Genomic DNA, 15,855 nt, shown 5'->3' on the forward strand with positions numbered 1-15,855 from the left:
AAAGTTGGACACTTAACCGATTGAGCCACCCGACACCCTTAGCTACTGTTATTCTTAATTCTATTATTTGGGTTGAATTAAAGCTGATTTTTAAGAAGTCAGTTAGGGGCACCTAGGTGGCTTAGTTGGTTACATGTCTGACTCCGATTTCCGTTCAGGTCATGATCTCACAGTTCGTGAGTTCGAGCTCTGCGTCATGCTCTGTGCTGACTGTGCAGAGTCTGCGGATTTCTCACTCTCCCTCTCTCTCTGCCCCTTCCCCACTCACTCCCCCCCTCACAAATAAAAAAGTACACATTGAAAAATAAATAATCATCTAGAACTTGTTTTACTGTTACTTAGGTAACAATGTATATTTTCAGAGAGCACTGAAAGCATGTTTTTTTCTAAATGTTCTACAGATCCCTATCACTCTGGGGTCTTTAGTAATTCTAAAAGGCCCCCTCAGATTCTGTGACCTGTAGGGACATCCTAGGGTAGGGGTGGGTGAGACTGAGCCAGAGGACAGACATAGCGCTCCAGGCCCCAGGGAAAGGTCCTACTTGGTGGCAGGCATGGCTTCAAGGGCACTCAAACCACAGAGGTCTGGGAATCAGCATTAACCCCGGGGTATCACAGGCGAGCTGAGGACGATGACAACAGCCAGAATCAGAGGGTGCTGGGAGAGCCAAACCAGCTGCAGACAGCAGGGACTAACCCATCCCCCCTCCATCCAGGTCTACACCGACGGCAGGAGGAGGCAAAGACAGAAATGGACAGAAGCAAGCTCAGGACTAAGTTGCAAGGGGCTGAGGTACAGATGGGCTCTAGAGGTAAGGACACAAGATGAGGTCCCACCTGGGAACTGAAATCTGCCCAAGGACAGCAAACATGAATAGTTGCCAGGTGTCAAGTGCCTGCATGTGCCAGGCACTGTGTGGGCATTTCTACAGATGTCTCATTTACATTCCCTAGAAAGAGGCATCCTCATTTGCCAGAGAGGAAATAGGGTTGGTGGGTCAGGGAGCTCAGTGCTGGTCAAACAGCTGGTGGGGGTGGGGCTGGGCCTGTGCTCTCCTTGGCACATCACTTCCTGGAAGTGGGGAATGCAGTAGATGTTCAGTGTCCTAATCTGGGGACAGAGGGAAAGGTGGCCCGGCTCACTGCAGGGACCACTAGATGGTGATCCCCAAGGTGGTGACCAGAGGTGTCTCCAAATTGTCCTGCCTTGTGCTGGCCTACAGATAGGAAGGGGAGGGGTACATGACTGAAGCCACCCACAGGGCCATCAAGAATGCAGAGGTGAACATCCCTCTCTTCAGAGAGAGAACATAGCTTGCTCAAGGCTACCACTTCTGAGGGCTACAACTGTGTGGGACCTGTGAAGTGAAAAGCCCTTGCCTCCCAAAGGCATCTGTGGGTCAGAAGTAGAATAAGCTGCAAAGGGATAACCTAGACCAAGAGCCAAAGGGATTTAGTTACTGAAAAGACGGTGAGGAGTGTCCCTCTGTGAGCATAACCTTCCCCCAGGGAGACGTGCCTGTATTAAGAGGCAAAGTAAGGACAGAATTAAATAAGACACTCCCCTGGTGAGTGTCTGTGCTCACCAGGGCCTAAGTGCGGAAGCCGGGGGAACCCCTGCATCAGTGCAGCAGCCGGTCACCCAGGACTCAGAAAGGCTCCTACGCCATCTGCCCGGCTAGTGGCACAAGGAGAACTGGCCTTAAGTGATCCCAGTGGCCTATCAAGGCCAACGCTATGGTCTAACAGAGATCCCGGCTGTTGGGCCCATGCAGCCAACCACCTGATGACCAGAGAATGGCTCTAATTCAGCCCTGGGGTCTTATGTCCCACCGGGCACAGGAAGGCTATAAAAAGCACTTCAGGAACAAGTAAATCTGTTCTGCTACCCTCCTTTCAGAGTCCATTTCCCTGAGGGATCAGGAAGGAATCCAGAGTCTGTCGGGCAGCTGGAATGAGCCTGTTCCCTGATTACTGTGAACTTCAACTGATACTAAAGGCTCCCCAGTTCTTGGAGACTTTCCATCTCCCACTCGGAGATTCCAGAGGAAGGTCATGGACACAGCAGCCCTCCCTCCTGTCCAGTCTTGTTATTGAAGCCTCATTGGGATGCTCCTGGTTTCCCCACAGGGCTGTTGGCCTGACCCTCTCTTTCAAAAGGGCTGCCCAGCCCCCACCCGAAACCCACCAAACCCAGGGCTGTACAGATGCCAAGTCCACCAGGAACTCATTGAAACAAAGCACTGGGCATGGGCATAGGGTGCCCAGCCCCACAGGAGGGAACAGAAGATGGGGACGCTGTGGGAAGTCCGTGATGGGGCTCACTGCATCCTTTGTACTGGGTGTGAGCGCTTGCTGCACGGCTAGCCACTTGCATACTGATTTGTCAAAGCCGGTTCATGAGAAAATCAACTCCCGGTGGCTGGGCCCACTCCATCAGCACTGGCTGGCACTCGGGCCAGAGGTCCGAAAAAACACGGCAATCACTGGAGAAGAGAACCTCATTGGATAGGACACTTTCAACATTTTAGTTGAGGAGTATTTCTCGTTGAGGATGACCTTGACCCTTCCCCCCTGCCACTTTTCCTGCTTCTTGCCTTGAAGAGATCTCTTAACCCAGAGAACACAGGACAGTCACAAAACCATGGCCTCTGGCTGAAAGTGACCACAGAGCACCTGCCTGTTGGAGGCTTTAGTCACAGGGGGTGAGACCCACCTGGCTGCCACCTAAACCCAGCTGTCCCAAGGCTGCACCCCACACACACGCCCCATGGGGATGTCCTCATCTACAAGTCAGACCCAGAGGTACCCCAGGACAGTTATTTCCTGTGTGCTTTCCCGAATCCCCCTCCCCAGGTAAGTGCCTGAGCCCTTCTTCTTGCTTTACACTCCTGCCTCCTTCCACTCCCAACCCTGTCCCCAGGGCTCCCATGGCATTGGAGAAAAACACCCAGGTGCCAAATAATGGCCAGACCCCTTAGCTTGGCACATCTGTCTTACTCGTACGGCCCGAGCCTGACTCTGTAGCCTCTACACCAGCCACCATCTCCTCAGGCTCCTGCACTCTCCCCTTGGCTGCCTCCCCCCTGCAAAAGGACAAGGCTTGTTCACAGCCTCACAGCCTCACCTGCTGCTCGCCATGCCATGCCCACTAATGGGACTTCCCCTCCTCCCTCTTCAGGCCTGGAAAACCCCTACTCATGCTTCTCAGATCAAGCAGCACCACGGTGATGTGGCCCTTCTTCATTGGGGTTGTGGTGGCACATCACCTAGCTTTTATAGCTGTACCATCACCCGCTATGGGGCTGCCTCGTCGACACGTGTATTTCTTCTGCCAGATTTGTCCTTGAGAAAGTTGTTAGAGTGGGAGGTGCCCACGTGCTCAGTAGCAGGGCTGGTTGCTGAAGTCCAACTGTGAGCTCTAGAGGAAGCTCAGTCTGGGAGGGGGGACAGAAGTTTGCTATCGTGGCCCAGGGCTAAGAGAATCAGACTGGCCTGAGCTGGAAGTGCAGAATTGCATCTCTCCTTCAGCAAAAAGGGGGCTTAGGGGGCACCCCCTCACTCCCTGCCAGGGCTGGCTCCAAAGGCCTGTGTCTGTGCACTCCCAGGGCCCACACTCAGAAGGGCCCTGTGCTGGTTAACCCTCTGCTGTTGTCATCTTCAAATTCTGCATTTTTGAACAAGGACGCCACATTTTGATTTCGCACCAGGCTCTGCGCTTTATGCCCCCAGCTCTGCCCCCACTGCTTCCGGGGCCCTCAAAGAGCTAGTCTCTTGTGGGCCGGCAGGGCCTTGCGGGCAAGCATCATATTCAGTTGTGACAGGTGGGTGGCTGCTGCTCATAGCCTATCCATCTCTCCTGCCCTTGCAGCAGAGCCAGGGGCCATGTGTCCGTGGCCTCCCAGACAGCAAGACAACACTGCAACGGTGAGCAGACACGGCAGGCTTCTGTCTGAGCCAAAGGGAGGCTCCTGGCACACGCGTGTGAAAGAGCCATCAGGGCCATCAGTGTGGAGGCAGCACCTACCTTTCTCTATTGCAGATCCTATACTAACCACCCCAAGGCATCTGAGATATTTATGTTTGTGAAAAATGCCAATTAAAATTTTTTTTTTTTTTTTTTGTCCTCTGGACAATGTCCTTACTTTTCTGAGCTATCATGGCAAAAAAAAAAACAAAAAAAAAAAACACAACAACAACAAAATCTGTACACCACGGTGTCTGTACAGAAGTGGTAATGATAGCACCTTGGGCTTCCTTGAGAGCTTTTACTTCCAAAGTGCATGAGGAGGGGTGCCTGGGTGGCTCAGTCAATTAAGCTTCCAACTTCAGCTCAGGTCATGATCTCACGGTTCATGGGTTTGAGCCCCGCGTCGGGCTCTGTGCTGATAGCTGGGAGCCTGGAGCCTGCTTTGGATTCTGTGTCTCCCTCTCTCTCTGACCCTCCCCTGCTCACACTACCTCTCTCTCCCTCAGAAATAAAAACATTAAAAAAAATTAAAAGTGCATGAGGTATAACACGGGCTTTGGCACCAGCAGCTTCAGATTTCACTGCTGGTGCGTGGGGCTCAAGGTGGCAGGATTTCCGGCAAGGGTCTCCTTGGAGCCTCAGCTGTTCTCACTTGAAGTGGGGAAGTAATGTCTACCTTACAGGCAGTGCAAGAAGCAAAGGGAGTGGCAGGAGATCCCTACTGCAGAATGGGGCCATTATAAATCCCCCGGAGTGAAACTCATGGCATCCCCTCCATGACAAGGAGGGCTCATCAGATGACCTTGGCTTGAGCTGCAAGTCCACTGCTTGTTAGCTGGGGGATCTTGGGCAGGTTGTCACACTCCCAAATCTCAGAGTACCCAGCAGTAATGGGTACGGCATCTCATCCCTTATCTGAGCCAGGGGGTGTGTGCACTGAATGAGGTGAGGTGCGTAAAGGCACTCAGTAAACTGTTCCCCGCTTGGGGGCCCCTGTTCGTTATCATACTTTCTTTGAAATGAATCCTTTGAAATAGATAGGACAGAACAGAATCATAGGCACCAAAAGGCCAGGGAAAGGTGGTCTAGGGTACCAGCATCAGAGCCAGAAAGCCCTGGCTTTGAATTTTCAATTTCCACTGGTGGTGGAACCTGGGCAATTCAATTCCTTGTGGCTCCGTTTTTCTCATCTGTCCAATGAATAACAGTATCTTCCTCATGGGGAAATGGTGAGGAACATAGAGCTAACTCACAGTGTAATGTGTTCCTGGTCTTTCCTAAGGCTAACTGCATGTTCCTCTTGGGTCCATGAGGGACCTCAATATTCTTATAATGATTTTCTCATCTTTGCTTAAGGCAGCGTAAATTGCCTGAGTTTCTTGCATCCCAAAAGAAATCCAACTTTATGCTGTCATTATCAATAAATACCAGTTCCTTTGCCCTTCCTGGTTTCCAGACAATTCATCATCATAGTTACTTGCTACTTGCCTTTTGAAAAAAAGAGAACTGAGCACAGAACACCAGATGTAGTCTTACCCACACAAAGAAGAGTGGGACCATTATCTCTGATGTTTCAAAATACTTCCATTAATATTACCTCATTGGCTTTTTTTTTAAGCAACATTGTTAATTCACATTAAGCCTTTGAGAATCAGAATCTGCCACGTCCTTTTCTTAAAAACTACTATCAAACCCAGTTTCCTCTACCCTATCTATAATCGTAAATGCAAGATATCAGTCCTGTGATTTCAATCCAGCTGAATTTTGAAAACAACTTTTAATCTTGGTTTTTCTGGAGCAAAGATAATCTGTGTTCTCTAGTTCTGTGACCTTCCCATACTTGATAAGCAGGTCTTCATGAGCTCCCCTCAAGCTAATAGTAAACACGAGTAGATAAGAGACACTTGGAACCTCATTCAAGTCTTCCCTCCAACTGACATTATGAATACTCCTAGGAAGCAAGTTTACTTAGCTACAAATCTGCCTAACTGTGCTGTCATCAACTCACATCATTTATCTTATTTGTGAGGGTGTCATTAGACATTGTCAAGAGGCTTCCTGAAGCCCAGGCATCTTATGTGTATGCTGTGGGTCCTCCTTCCCACTTCCGTTCCACTGCTCCTATTTCTTCAAGAAAGGGTTCCTTGTTGGGTATATCATTAGTACTTAATGCCCCAAAGATATGGTCATCTATTTTCTTTTTTTTTTACAAATAGTTTATTGTCAAATTATTTTCCACATAACACTCAGTGCTCATCCCCAAAGTGCCCTCCTCCATGCCCATCCCCCCTCCCCCCCACATCCATCAGTCCTCAGTTTTCGTCAGCATTCAAGAGTCTCTCATGGTTTGCCTCTCTCCTTTTCCCCCACCATTTCTGCCCTTCTTCTCCCCCTTGTTCATCCGTCAAGTTCCTCCTAATCCTCCTATATGTGCAAACATATGATATTTGTCCTTCTCTGCCTGACTTATTTCGCTCAGCATAACACCCTCAAGGTCCATCCATGTTGCTACACAATGGTCATCTATTTTCAAGGTCCCTCTCCATTTTTTTTGGCTTCAGTCAGATTATTTTATGTGTGGAAGAGAACTGTCTCTCACTGCCTTTCTATTTTCTGAGCAATGAAACAATCAACATAGTAAGGAAAGGATCTGCTTCTAAGCAGCAGGAAGCTCTGGAAGATGTGTGGACAGCTCTCCATCACCACTCTGCCTGCCTCTGTGACCTGTTTGTTCTGTGTTCTCATCACCCATATATTCTCCTCCTTCCCTTAAGCCCTTGGCTTGGCACACAGTTACACTTCTTACATACAATGTTTCCTCATTATTCCCACTTAATCCACACAGAGCTTCTAGGCCCTCCATTGCTGTGGAGTTATCCACAAATCAGAAGTGGATGGCTTTCTTCTTGTGTGGCAGAAGGGAAAAGTGAGGGTCAGATTATTGAGACACAGAGCAAGCTGCAGAGGACGATGAATGAAGGCCTGTTCTCTTAGATTCCCACTCATACTCTCCCACATGATCTGATTTCATCCCTGTCAAATGAAGATAATAATGGTTGAAAACACCAAGGGCACAATGTCAACTTGAGGAAGCCTCAGATGGTGATGCACTGAGCACTGTTGACTGACTGCAGCTTACCAAGTCCACCCAGCACCTTAAAGACACAACACAGAGCAGGCCTAGGAAGGTCTCCCAGCATGCTACGCTGAATTGGAAGACAGAATTTAAACCCCAAAGGACTCTAATTAGTCATAAGAGTTACCAGAGGCCAAAGAATGACAACCAATGCTAACATGTATAAACGAGGGTGAGAACTTACCGTGTCCCCAATCTTCAGGCCTTCACACTTCCTCTGGCCAGGGTAAGACACACCGTCCTGGCAGGTAGCAGTAAAGAAGAGATTAAGATCTTCAGGTTGATCCCAGACGGACAGCTCCACTTTAGACCGGATGCTCTGTACAGACAGAGAAGACGGAACCGGAACCATTTAGTAAAGGCTGCAGTGGAGATGTTCTCCATGCTGGTTCTCTGAGCCCCATTTGACTTTCTCTAACTCAGGAGTCTCAGGCCCAGGCAAGGGCCAGTGGGCTTGGTGCACTGCCGGTCCCACATCTTTTCCCTTCTTTCCACACCTATGCCATCTTGCTAGATCTGGCCCGAAATCTCCCTCCATGAGCTCAGAGAGGTTGATAACGGTCCACCTGCCATACGGTAACTTCATCTACTTCGGAGGGGTGATGCTCTGTTCCTGCTTGCCATTCCAGAGTCACCTGTCATCCTTGATCACCTTCGCATATGCAACTCCTCAAATCTTGCCATGTGCTCTCTAGACTATGGGACTTTCCATGAGCCTGGGAGAGTATTCCCCTGGTCAACGGCTCTTCTCTCTCCTCTTTCCCTGGCTAGCATCTTGTCAGCGTTCAGCACCAGTTCCGCAGGCACTGTCTCTTGGGACCACCCTGCCAATCCTCATGCTCACACTCCCCACCCCACCCCCAGCAGATGAGGGCTATGTGTGCTGAGTTTTGAACTGCATTCTGAAAGAGTCATATCTTACATGCGGTGATTTCTCAAGATGGTGAATGAAATAAACATCAAGCCAGAATTACTTAGCAGAATAGAAAAAAATAAAAGACCAAAAATATCAAGTATTGGAAAGGATATGGAGCAAGTAGAGCCCTTGCCCTGCTGGTGTGAGTGTGAATTGGTACAACAACCTTTAGAAAACCATGAGGCAGTATCTACTAATGCTTGGACCAACCTCAGACCTATCAGTTCACCGGAGGATTATACTCAGCAGAGATATGCACTGACCAGAGCCATGTATGAGAATGTTTATAGCAACACTGTCTCAGCCAGGATGGCTAGAAACTAGAACTACCCAAATGCCTATCAACAGAACAGACTTTTAGCAAAAAAAAAAAGTTACGATGTGTTCGCATAGGATACCATACACTAATGAAACATGACTACATTCCATTACATAAATGAACCTTAGGACACTGCCTGAAAGAAGCCAGACACAAAAAGCATACACACTATATGATTCTATTTATATGACATTTAAAAGTAGGCAAAATTAACAGTTACCCTTGCTGGGTGGCAATAGAAGAGGGCACAACAGGTGTTTCTGGGTGTTTGTAATATCCTGTTTTTTGACCTGGGTGCTGGATACTCAGGTGTATGTAGTTTATGAAAAGTCTGTGCAATTTTCTGCATGCCTGCAAGTTTAAAAGCTTGCCATTGAAAATCTCTGAGTTCATGCCTTTGAAGACTAAGGCCAAATGAACCAGCTTGTGTCTAGGGGCCACATCCTACAAAAAATACATTTGTTTACACACTAAGTACATTCAGCATGGCAGGATGCACACACTCTGAGAGGCACACGCATACACGGACCCCAAGATCAACTGATGACCCTCCAGGCTCCCACTCCCCTTCTCAGGTGCACTTTAGGGAACATGGCCCCGAACAGACGGCAGGCAGAACTTCCTCTTGCTCACGTGGGCTTCTTTCCTTTCTTTGTTTTCTTTTTTGCTGAGCCTACAGTGCTAAACTTGAGTAAGTTAAATATGCAGTTTTCCCAACAAATTAATAGCTTATTGAAAATACTCTGCAAAAAATAGTCTCCTCCTTTGCAACAAATTGTTCAAGTGCTTTTACAACTCTAAAAATACTCTTTCTTAAATCCACTTCCTCTCGTGCCAGCCCCAACTGGCAGAGGGTTGGGTGAGCACCTCTCAACACGCAGGCCCAACAGCACTCTCCTGCGGAACACAATTAGTTATTTACGAGGCTGCTTTCCCCACTGGGTTGTGGGTTCCCAGAGCTACACCCTATTCCTCCTTAGGACCGAACACAAGTTTCTGCTGAATGAGTGGATGGATGTTCTAATGGCAGCTATGCTAATGGGCTCAGACTGAGTGGAAGAAACTTAGTTATTTTTGAAAGGTCAAAACACTTTTTTAGTCCTTACACTGTGCCTTTCATTCCTGTCACTTATTCATCCCATAAGTGGAAGCCTGATTCTCTCCTGTTCACCCATATTGCCCAATCCCCCACTCCCCCTCCCCTCTGGCAACCATCAGTTTGTTCTCTTTATGTATCAGTCTGATTCTGCTTTTTGTTTCTTTTTAAAAAAAATTTTATGTTTATTTATTTTTGAGACAGAGAGAAACAGAGCATGAGTGGGGGAGGGGCAGAGAGAGAAGGAGACACAGAATCTGAAGCAGGCTCCAGGCTCTAAGCTATAAGCACAGAGCCCGACGTGGGGCTCGAATCCATGAACCATGAGATCATGACCTGAGCCGAAGTCGGCACCTAACTGACTGTGCCACCCAGGCGCCCCTTTTCTTTCTAAGATCCCACTTATGAGTAGAATCATTTGGTATTTGTCTTCCTCAGTTTGACTTAGTTCCCTTGCATGATACCCACTAGATCCATCCATGTTGTTACAAATGACCCAATATCATCCTTTTATGGCTGTGTAACATTCTATTGTGTGTGTGTGTGTGTGTGTGTGTACACACACATATATATACACACATACACATCTTCTTTATCCATTTGTCCATGATGGACACTTAGGCTGTTTTCATATTTTGGTTCTTGTAAACAGTGCTGCAGTAAACATATGGGTGAACATATCCTTTTAAATTAGTGTTTTCACTTTCTTTGGGTAAATATCCAGTAATGGAGTTATTGGATCATATGGTACTTCCATTTTTAATTTTTTGAGGAACCTCCACACTATGTTCCACAGTGGTTGTACCAATTTGCATTCCCAACAACGGTACTCAAGGGTTCCTTCTCCACATCCCTGCCAACACCTGCTATTCCTTGTCATTTTGATGTTAGCCATTCTGACTGATGTAAGGTACTGTCTCATTGTGGCTTTGATTTGCAATTCTCTGAAGAGGTCAAGCATCTTTTCATGTGTCTGTTGGTTATCTGTGTATCTTCTTTGGAAACAAGTCTATTGGGGCCTCTGCCCATTTTTCAATAATCATTTTTTGGTACTGAGTTATATACATTTTTTTAAGATTTTATTTTTAAGTAATCTCTATACCCAACATGGGGCTCAAACTCATAACCCCGAGATCAAGAGTCATATGCTTTACCAACATAGACAACCAGGCACCTTGAGTTATAGAAATTCTATTTTTAAATTTTTATTTATTTTTAAAGAGAGAGAGAGAGAGCAAGCAGGGCAGGTACACATAGAAAGACAGAATCCCAAGCAGGCTCCGTGCCATCATGCCATCAGCACAGACTGATGTGGGGCTTGAACCCATGAACCATGAGATCATGACGTGAGCCAAAATCAAGAGTCAGGTGCTTAACCGACTAAGCCACCCAGACTCCTATAAATTCTTTATAGGCTTTGAATATTAATCCTGTAATTCGATATGTCACTGGAAAATAACTTTTCCCATTTCGTAGGTTGTCTTTTTGTTTTGTTGAGGTTTCCTCCACTGTGCAAAAGCCTTTTATTTTGATGTATTCCCAGTAATTTTTTTTTAATATTTTTATTTATTTCTAGGAGAGAGAGAGAGAGACAGCATGAGCAGGGGAGGGTCAGAGACAGAGGGAGATACAGACTCTGAAATAGGCTCCAGGCTCTGAGCTGGCAGTCAGCACAGAGCCTGACGCGGGGCTCAAACCCACAAACCGCGAGATCATGACCTAAGCAAAAGTCGGACGCTTAACCGACTAAGCCACCCAGGTGCCCCCCCAGTAATTTATTTTTGCTCTTCTTACCCTTGCCTTAAGAGACATATGCAGAAAAATGTTGCTATGGCTGATGTTAGATGCCTCTGCTCTCTTCTAGGATTTGCATGGTTTCAGGTCTCACAGTTAGCTCTTTAATACATTTTATTTATTTTTGTATAGTTAGAAAGGGATCCAGATTAATTCTTTTGCATGTAGCTGTCCAGTTTTCCCAGCACCATTTACTGAAGAGACTTTCTTTTCTCCATTGTATATTCTTGCCTACTTTGGCATAGGTTAACTGACATATAATTGTGGGTTTATTTCTGGAGTCTCTATTCTGTTCCATTGATCTGTGTGTCTATTTTTGTACTAGTATCATACTATTTTGATTACTATAGATTTATATTCTATCTAAGACAAGGTCAACTTAAAATAATATGTATGTATGTATATATTTGGGGGTTCCTGGGTGGCTCATTCCGTTCAGCATCTGACTTCAGCTCAGGTCATGATCTCACAGCTCATGGGTTTGAGCCCCTCGTCAGGCTCTGTGCTGACAGCTCAGGGACTAAAACCCACTTTGGATTCTGTGTCTCCCTCTCTCTCTGCGCCTCCCTTGCTTGTGCACACTTTCTCTCTCTCTCAAAACATTAATATTTTTAAAAAACCTTTATATATATTTTCGAATTGCAAGTAACTATGAGAATGAGGCAAATCAATGGATCATAAAAGGGCTAGGTAGATTAATGTAAAATATTACTTCAGATCAGTCACACAAGACATGAGGGCCCTGTAGCTCACCACCAAGACATTAGGAGGAAATACCAATTCTCCTTCCCCATGAAGATCTGTGTGAGCTGCCCTGGAAGGGTTAATGGGGAATTTGGTAGGGGGAGAGAGAGTCCTGGGGGCTGGGACTCCTACTGAATGAGTTGGTAACTTTAATGGATGGAAATTAAATCTATGCTCTAATCTAGGCCCCCAAAGCCTTGTGTTGTGATCTGAAGTTTGTATTAATCCTGGCACCCATAGGAATCAGAAACTTTTAAGATGTTGGGAGCAGGGGATAGGAATCATGCAGATTATTCAATTTAAACCTATCAATTTTTGAACTGAGGGAACTGAGCTCACAGAAAAGGCATTGTCCAGGGTCATTCAGCTCCTGGAGGCAGGCAGGACAGAGCCAGGCCTTCTTGCTCTATCTGTAGTGCTCTGACCATGGAGAGTGTTGGATAATCAGGTTGTATTCCGATCATAAGGGTCTATCTCCTGTAAAAGACTATGGGCTCCCAAAGGCAGGACTGTGTTCTGCTTACTGTTTTTTTGTTTCGTTTTGTTTTGTTTTCCCAAGATGTAGGTGATACCTGCCATACATTAGACCATTATTATATATTTGTTGGACAAATGAGTGAATGGATAGAATGGAGCATAAAATATAATAAAGAATTAAAGCTATAGGCAATACATGAAGACTTATAGATGCCTCCTGAACTTCAACTGACGTCTACCAGACCTGCCCCTGAAGATGTTTCCTTACTCCTCATCCCAGGACAAGGAGACAATGTCAAGAATGTCAGAAGTTTAAAGGCTATTAAAATACTCGGTCAGGCTAGGTCACATCTGCAATTGCTTTAAGTCGGGCCAGCTGTGGAGTGGGTGGGTGCAGACTTTATGGCAACAACAAAAAGAGAAACATGTGCTCTACTAGGAGGCACATATACCACAGCCTCTGATACCACTCTCCACATGCAATTCTAGCGGTTTCCAGCTCCAGATTCTGCTCTTTCCCATTCTGGAAAGAGCCCCTAGTGGTTCCCCGAGTCCTCGCCCCCTTTCTCAATGTGACACAGTGTTCGTGTTCTGTATGTGCGCACCCAGGGCCTCCCTCTGGGCTCTGGGCTCCCCCCAGCACCTCCGGTATAGCCAAGCTCCACACTGCTAACCCCCCTTGGAAGGACTTGGTGATCTCTCACAACGAAGAATTTGGCACAGCAAGAAAAAGTATATAAATCAAAGCCCAGAGTTGAAGTTTCACATTATGAAAGCTGCATACAACAGGCTCGAGTCTACAAAACATTAAACATGCCCTTCCCATTTCGCTCCCTCTGCAGCCTAGCTAAAAACCACAGCTATTTCATCTGTTACATGTGCTTCAACCAAAATCTTTTCAGAATGTCCCCACAGATGGTTTGCCAGCTCTCTAGGGGAGGTCAGAGTCAACACCCATACTTAGTCATGTGTTGCATGACTCATATGGGATCCGCCACAAACTGCCGAGACAGTAAGGTGACACAGGGAAAAGCAAACAGTCCGGTTAGAGCTGGACTTAGATCCAGGCCAGGGAGAGGAGCAGGTGAAAGGAAAACCACTGCTGTGCATGCACGCACACACACACACACACACTCTTAAGGCTCGGCCTGGGCCTTCCCTCTGTTGGAAATGAACGCAGCCAGGGGTGCCTGGGCGGCTCAGTCGGCTAAGCGTCCAACTTCGGCAAAGGTCATGATCCTGCGGTTCGTGAATTCGAGCCCCACGTTGGGCTCTGTGATGACAGCTCAGAGCCTGGAGCCTGTTTCAGATTCCAGGTCTCCCTCTCTCTCTGCCCCTCCCATGCTCATACTCTGTGTCTCTCTCTCAAAAATAAGCAAACATTAAAAAAGAAAAGAAAAGAAATGACCACAGCCAGTGAAGCTGTACGAATCACTGTTGAGTACAAACAGACTTCCGCCAGCTAGACTTAGCTCCAAATACCTTGTTGTCTCACATTTGTATATAGAATAGCTTTAAAATCCCCACTGAAGGGAAAAAGGCAGAAGTAGGGAATGACCAACGATCCTAATTTGTTGGGTTGATACATATGTTCAATACCTTAGTGATGGTGATGGTTTCAGAGATGTGTATACATCAAAACTTAACCAGTTCTACACTTTAAATGTGTACAATTTATTTGTTCACCATCTTAGTAACGCTGCTTTAAACCTTTCCACTGAACTTGAACAGTCACTGTTGACAGCATTCCAGAATCGCCCATGTTAAAGAGCTGAATTTCAAATGTTCATTCATAAGTTGTGTGTCTCATTTCCTAACGTGTTCTTTCATAAGAACCAGCCGAACTCAAAGGTAAGCTAGAGTCCTGGGTTGCCAGACTTCCTCGGGGGATTCATCCCAGGTTAAATGTAGCTCCTGCTAGAAAAGATCATTTTCTATACTCATCCCGATCCTGACTCCTCAGCAGGAGGGAGAGCTCTCTGCTCCTCTCCTAACCTCCATCAACCACACAAAGCATATTCCCCAGGTCCCTGGATTTTCATCAGGAAATGAATGTAGGGGCACCTGCGTGGCTCAATCAGTTAAGCATTCAACTCTCGATATTGGCTCAGGTCACGATCTCATGGTTCATGAGATTGAGCCTTGCATTGGGCTCTGGGCTGACAGCGCAGAGCCTGCCTGGGATTCTCTCTCTCTGTCCCTCCCCTAACTCACACTCTCTCTCTCTCTCAAATGAGTAAATAAACATTTAAAAAAAAAAAAGAAAGAAAATGAATTTATATGTAATGAGTCTGCTCAGACCCACTGGAACATATCTCAGAGAAAGAGCTCTCCCAGGTATTTATGAGCTCCCACACAAGGAACCAACAATATCCTGTGCTCCCTGGTTTTTAGTGGTCCCACACACAAGTATCGAAGTACAGAACCACCCAGCCACACAAAGCACTGACGGAGAAGAGTGGTTTTTCCATTTTTGGCAAATAGCACCCAGCCAGTTCTGTGCAACTCAGCGTCCTTATGCTCTCCTTTCTGAAAGCCATGAGGAGCAGAGGGCATAGGCCTTCAGCAGGAAGTGGGCTTAGGGGAGCCCCAGAGGTAGGGCAGCCAGCCTCTCAGCAGGATCTGAACTCCGGAGCTGACTGAGGATGAAAGTCCTCCCTAGAATCTCAGGAGAAATCCTCATCCACCCTAGAGCCCATGATGGGTTTGCTCTTGAGCCATTTCTTCCCCAAAGGCGCTGGCTTGGCAGGAGGCAAGCTATGGTCACCCCCACCCCAGTGACAGCAGGTACAGCAGCAGCCCCTCCTCTCCTTACCCAGGGGTCTCTCAGCCCCGGTGTCCTCAGAGGCAGGAGTCATGGCTCCTACTTTAACTCCTTTAGTCCAGCATCCAGAGCTTGAGGCCAAAGTGGTTCTCAATAAGGAGAGGCCCTCAGAAAGGGGGCAACATTTGGCAGGCCTGGGCCCCCCCCTTCTCTCTCTCTCTCTCTCTCTCACACACACACACACACAGTCTCTCTCTCTCTCTCTCTCTCTCTCTCTCTCTCTCCTCAGTCACTCTCAGTAGGTTACGTTTCCACTCACCGTGGAAATGTGAAAACCACCAAAAGTGAACCCGGAAACCCTGGCCCACTGGGTCTGGTGAAGACTTAAAAGTCAGGGAACAGAAAAGAGGATGTCAATATGTGGGAAACAGGGCAGAGAGCAGGGAAGGAAGTCTGGTTTCTCTCAACGGGAAGTTCTAGGAGTGAGGGGGAATCAGAGCACTTGTGAGAGGACGAGGATCCTTACGTGCAATAGAAGGTGGGGGCGGCCAGAGGACAGAAAACCTTCTACCAGTTCTCACGGCCACCCAGCTCACCCTAGAACCAGTGAGGGCTCTGGGGTCCCCCAGCGGTGAGGAC

The 15,855-nt window shown here is 47.1% G+C and overlaps 1 protein-coding gene across 1 annotated transcript in view; it reads right to left on the reverse strand.

Moving 5' to 3' along the window:
• Positions 1-15,855, reverse strand: part of ITGB5 (integrin subunit beta 5) — a 119,796-nt gene that overhangs the window by 34,149 nt on the left and 69,792 nt on the right. Inside the window, exon 9 of the mRNA XM_039253040.1 lies at positions 7,291-7,425. Within this exon, the coding sequence (XP_039108971.1) occupies positions 7,291-7,425 (135 nt within the window). The remainder of the gene's footprint in view (positions 1-7,290; positions 7,426-15,855) is intronic.

The sequence above is a fragment of the Hyaena hyaena genome, unplaced genomic scaffold (genome assembly GCF_003009895.1).
Source record: "Hyaena hyaena isolate Hyena2069 unplaced genomic scaffold, ASM300989v1 scaffold_434, whole genome shotgun sequence".
NCBI lineage: Eukaryota > Metazoa > Chordata > Mammalia > Carnivora > Hyaenidae > Hyaena > Hyaena hyaena.